The 6,000-nt window shown below is 36.1% G+C and overlaps 1 protein-coding gene across 2 annotated transcripts in view; it reads right to left on the bottom strand.

Annotated features, from left to right (window-relative positions):
* Positions 1 to 602: 602 nt before the first annotated feature.
* Pcsk1 (proprotein convertase subtilisin/kexin type 1) overlaps positions 603 to 6,000 on the bottom strand; it is a 44,091-nt gene continuing 38,693 nt past the window's right edge. The window contains exons 13-14 of one of the 2 annotated variants that reach the window (XM_042690876.1): positions 5,366 to 5,527; positions 603 to 3,467 (exon numbers count right to left, since the gene is read on the bottom strand). In XM_042690876.1, the coding sequence (XP_042546810.1) occupies positions 3,093 to 3,467; positions 5,366 to 5,527 (537 nt within the window). In that variant the 3' untranslated portion in view covers positions 603 to 3,092. The remainder of the gene's footprint in view (positions 3,468 to 5,365; positions 5,528 to 6,000) is intronic. The other variant, XM_042690877.1, reaches the window with a different exon arrangement.

Here is a 6,000-nt window from a genome sequence, read left to right as displayed (position 1 = left end):
TTTGGGATAAAGGAATGGATTCTGGGGGAAAAAAAACCCATTTGTCACAGGTAGAAAGGTAAGAAAGACTCTGGTAGAAATTCTGGTTGTGGGTAGAAATTTCAGGGCTGGAGGTTTGGTGCAGGAGAGAAAAGCAGCCTGAAGACAGGAGATCAAAGCAAGGCCTCAGGGCTTCTGAAGGTAGAACCTCTGGGAAGAATTTAATGCTTGGCTGCTTTTCTTTGGCCTACAAACCTAATGTTTCCTGAACTGTGGCAAATGATTTCTCTTTTAAGATGTAAGTCCCTTTAATTTGGTTCTCTTTTTTCCCCATAACACTTCAGTTAAGGCTCAGTCACAGAACCTTTTTTTGTTAAGAGAGTGAAAGTCTGGCTAGGAAGGACAAATGAAACATGCCTTATTCATGTAGCTTTGTAATTTGCCTCCTGGAAAGCCTATTTTCCTAAAGGAGATGTAATTAGCTTTTCAATACAAACTTTCTACTTTTCTTTTTTATTATCCATTTGGGGAACACAGAAAGAAGGCGGATCCTATTTTTGTTGGAGACATGAATTTTTTTCTTTTTTCTATAGTGAGAAAACATTTATTCTTCTGACTTAAAAGCATATTTTACATAGTCTGATTAATCCACCAAGTGTATTGGGAGTTCCCTTATAAATGCTAGGACCACAAATGGTAAGCTCAGTTATTAATTGTATTAGAATATTAGACAAACATCACTTTCAATATCATAGTACATACATATATGTATATATAGTATTTTCATTGACAGAGGAACATGCCTTTCAAAAAATATTTTATTGGCTGAAACTTTCTTACTCTCACGAAAACATTTAGTTCTTTAATATAATTTATTATGCCTTTCAAAATTCTGTTTGATAAAAGCATTGGTACATTATAAATACCTGTAAAGAAAATAGAGCTTAAAATTCCAAGGGAACTATGATATAATCTTCTGCTTTAACATTTTCACAAAAAATCCACATAGGCACTAAGAAAGACCGACAAAAATATTTTATGACTGAACAATATACTCCAGGTTGGAAACATTCAAACATAATTTTTATCTAAATATTAAAGCTTCTCTAGAATGAACCTTTGGCTATAATCCAATGATCTGGTTTGGGTTTAAAAGTGAAAAGGCAGGAAGGATTTTAAAAAGCTCCATATAGTCAGCAGATTAAGAGCAGGAAAGAGATGGGTTTTTAACTCCAACTCTGTCATTTATCACTACTCATTGGCTTCTCTGGGTAAAAGGTTTTCATTGAAATTTAACAACTCTTGGATCCTGTTCAGTTTTAATACTTTTTGGTATGCTTAAATATTCAGATAGTCAAAATACTATCTAACACTTTATATCAAATAATATGTGAAACCAGGACAAAGTGTTGCTGCAAACCTTGTAGGCTTCCTGGGCATTTCTCTGGAGATAACTTGGTTCTCTACAAATTCAAGGGGCTACACTTGAAATTAAAGTAAATAAACACGTGGCCTTGTGGGCTTATCATGTTCAAATTTTATGGAAGATTTGAAATCTGAAACTCACTTGTAGATGTCAGCTTTGTGGGTGGCTGGAGAGTTCATTGCCATATTAAGAAAGAGAAGCCAAGGAGCTGGCAATTCATGAATAGCAGAAATGAATATCCAGGTGAGATGAGATCAAGTGAATAATTCAAAGTAGATCTCAAAGATATTTTGAGCATCTAAAATATGTTTTTGCTTATAAAGATAAATTATTTAATCATAGCAAACTCATAAATTATTAATGACAGAGCCTGCTTGAAAGAAGTTTAGGATAGTCTTTTACTTAATCTATTTACACTATGTACATATTCATTTAGTGCTGGAGTGGACAAAATCAAATGCCTATTTATACAGACCAGTCATGAATATAGTGGTCATACATAGTGTGAAGCAGACCAAGGGACCTGGACTTCAAATCTAATGTTGCCATCAGGGAAGATAGCTCTAGGGATCAAGTTTTATGTTATATCTCACATTTTCAATCATTTCTAACCCTCAATCCTAAAAGCATACTTTAAACAAAATAAAATCTATTGGAGGGACAAATAAAGTCAGTTTTCTGATTTGAAACATGGAAGCAATTTGATACTAACAGGATGCCATCAGCTATCAGATTAGAAAAGATCCTGTTGTGCCCAAGGATGAATATTCAGTTGCTAAAAGTCCAGAACAATCTGTTCTCATGAATACAATTAAGAAAAAGTAACTGGCATTGTTTCTTGCCATCAGGAATATTTTTCTCTTGTTAGATTGGTTCTAAAGATAAAGGTAGCTAAACAAATTTATGACTAAGAATTTCCTGAGCCTAAGTGTAAGTTTTTTTTCTGAGTCAGTGCTATGAATTAGTTATCTCAATATTGAGTTTTTAGCTAAGAAGCCAAACAAGGAAGAAGGGAAAAATAGAGGAAGACAGAGTAAATAGTGTGAATCATAGCTACCTTTAGATTCTCTGAGGTCTTTAGCCAGATAACACAGATTTCAAGATCAGTTTGTAGATCTAAATAGTCCAGGCTTTTTCTCTAATGACCAGATTGTCACTCCTGCAATGAGTAGTACTTTGGAATACCTAGGGAATGGGACTCCTTGTGAACTTTCACATTAGATACTTTGCAAATATTTCTTTGGCATCAAAATTTAAGGGAAAAAAAAAAACATGGCAAAGAGGAAAGAAGCTATAGAGAGTTTTCTTCCTCCTTCATCTTTTAAATTACATTTTCAAATTAATGGATCTTTCAGGTTTTTCCATTTCTTGTGAGAAATGAAATGTGGATTCAGGAGGTCAATCTAATGGGACATAGAGATCCTACGTCAATGGTGACTGCAGAAAGGAAAAAACACTTCACATGTGTAGGCAGGGAAGACATGTTTTTAAAGAGCTGGGATCAATTTTGGAAGTTGGATTTCCTATTGGAGTTCATTGCAAAGAAAAAGCAAAAGCAGCACAAAAGATGTTTTTAAGTATGGGACAATACCAACACAACCACTCCAGATCTAGGCCAAAAAAAAAAAAATAATCTAAAGAAAAAGAAGATGTGTGAATATTTCCAACTTGGGACCATCCACTTATTTTAATTTTCCTCACTTAGAATGTCCACTAAGGCTTGCAGCAGTCGGTCATCTCTGTGCTTGTAAGGTTTCCTGTTATAGAAAACATCAACGTAGTCGTTGTACAGACTGTCCTCGGAGTCTTTAAGCTGGGAAGGTTTGTTCAGCTTTTCCAGAGCTTCATAAAAATTTTCGTAAGGGATATTGAGCTTTGCACTTGGAGTCTTCTTAGGTGATTGCTTCGGTGGTGAGGTTTTGCTGAATGCATTTTGTAGGAGTCGCAGCATGGCCTCAGAAGGGGCTGCTTCTGCTGGCTGATTTCTTGTGCTCCCTGCACTGCTGCTGGGGCTTTTGGAAACCAGAGCATTCTCACCCAGGTTCTTTTCTGTAGGTTTCTCCTAAAATACAGAATGTTGTCAACAAAGGGGTAAAGCTCATTATTTACAGCTGGGCAAGCCAGCTGTAACCCTTAGAACAAACCCTGAATATCCCTTGAGGGGCAACTTGGAGAGCAGAGGCGCCCAAAAGCACAAGGCTTGGAATCACACAGGCTTGTTTCAGTTCTCATCGTTCCATGTTCTATTGTACCTTTGGCAACTATTTTAATGTGCTTGTAAATTTCCTGTAAAATAAGAGTTAGAATGCCTCCACTTGTGATGTTTTTGAAGGCTGATGGGAACACATGGATGAGTGTACATTGGTTTCCTTCACTGCTATGGTGGAATCCTTGGGAAGAAGATGCTATTCAATATTCACCAATTCATGTATAATGCACCAACTAGTGCTGGGTACAGTGGCAGCTTTCTAGAGGCCTGTTGCTCTGTGAGAAGCTACTGAATTGTAAAAAGAACCTAGGGGAGAGACAGATGTGCTGGGTTAGATGGAAAGGAACTGGTGAGATCAGGAAAGTGGCTTTTTGTTAACTATTATGGAAAAACAGTTGTTCTCCATGACTTTCTTTAGATACCAAGATCTGTGGTTGCTTTTATACGTTTGATTTACATGTCTTTTCTTGTACAATTTAATCATCTTTAGATTGACTATAATATCTGACATAATGTAAATAGCACTGTATTGGTTAGGTAACAATAGGAAGGAAAAAGCTTACACACGTTCAGTAAAGACACATTTTTCCAAATATTTTTTTATCTGCACTTGGTTGAGTTCAAAATAGAGAGCCCATGAATTTGAAGGGCTGGCTGTATTTCAGTATTTTAATAATGTAAGGTTCCTATTAATTCCTTTGAAGAAATCAAACGAGAGAAATACTCAAAAGATTAACCCATTTTTAAAAGGTGTTGTGGAGCAGAGGCCCTTTGCATTCAGGTTCAGGAGGGAAGCTGATTAGCAGAACATAAATTTGGCCAGAATAAAATTTTGGCCAGAGTCTAGAGTTGGTTTCTTTCTAGTAAAAAATAGCCTCTATGTTTTTTTTGAGTAAATACTATGGTACTGTACCTTCTAAAACATGCAGGACAGAGCTCAACCTATTCAAGGCAGGCCATTTTGGAAATTCTGAAAACCTATCATTTGAGGAATGGTAGATTTGAGGCACATTTGAAGCATGGTGCCAGTTACTGGGGATAAAGAAAGATTTCTAGTAAGTTTTATCTACTAACTGATAGAAGAGAAAGTAGCACCTCCTGAGACTCGAGAGCATGAGTGGCTTATGTTCACCAGCCTCTAAAACTTTATAAGAGAACCTGTGATTCCAGTGGACTTTGACTGGCTCTGAACCACGATCAACAAATCTCAGCCTCTTGAGTAGCTATGATGGGAAGAGTGAGCCACCAGTGAGTGAACAGCTCCCTTTAGTGGTGCCAAATTGTGTCAGTAAAGTGCTAATTGCTAAACAAAAATCCCTAAAGAGAAGCCCTCATGGTTTGGTTGCCTGAGCATTCGCATTCTTTCTGTAAAATGGGCACACTAATGTCTATTCTTCCTAGGTTACAAAGATATAGGGTAAGCTGAGACAATGTGGAAAATGCTTAAATATAAGTGCCATACAAATATTAGGCATACGTTATTATGAGTAAAGAGCTTTCTTTATAATTTGCTTCATCACAAATGATAAAATTCATGTTAGGGAATTAATAATCTTCAATTTATCAACTACAATAAATAAATTCTCAATTAAAGAACAAAAATGAAGAGGAAATAAAGAGCTTACCACTACCACATCCTTCCTCCACATGAGTATCTCATCCTTACCTGCCAGAATGTGTGATGCACCCTCACTCACACATTGACTAGGAGATTTCAACAGAGAGCATGCAAATTGTAGAGCCACACAGACCTCTCCTATGTCCACCATCTTCTCCACTCCTCGTCTGTCATTCTGAACCGTGTTGTAGGATGTGTACACACGGGGCTGTTTCATATGCTCTGGCTGGGAAGAGGTCCCATGCAAAATCAGCTTCCAGTTCACAATTCTTCCTTCATTTTGCACTCTTCCAGACTAGTGAATAAGCAACATGTATTTTAGTCTGTTTTTAACAAATTCATCCAAAATATCAGAAAAGAATATTATAATTACCATCTAATTTAAAGTGTATTATGTATTCTGTGTTCAGAGCTCTTTTTTTTTAAAGAAACCATTGAATTCTTTTCTTATGAATTCAGTGGCTTAAAATTCAATCTTTTCGTAATCTATCATTTAATAAAAAAAATGAGCTCTCTGATTAAATCTTTTTTGTTGTTTTTATTCTATTGGTTGTATCCTTAGAAAGTTGACTGTCTCTGAAATCTGAAATAGATATCTAAGAAAAACCTAAATGCACAGTGCCTTACTTTAGAGATTTGATATAAAGTAGGCCCGTTTTGGTAAATAGATTCCCTTAGTTTCCTGACTGTGAAACTGAATGAAAGAATTGAAGATAAATTCAAGAACAGTATCACCAACAAGGAACATTTTCTTGGTCTCGTGAGAAA

This window comes from Dipodomys spectabilis, unplaced genomic scaffold, assembly GCF_019054845.1.
Source record: "Dipodomys spectabilis isolate Male_0828 unplaced genomic scaffold, ASM1905484v1 ptg000140l, whole genome shotgun sequence".
Classification (NCBI taxonomy): Eukaryota; Metazoa; Chordata; class Mammalia; order Rodentia; family Heteromyidae; genus Dipodomys; species Dipodomys spectabilis.
This window is presented reverse-complemented; position numbering and strand designations above follow the sequence as displayed.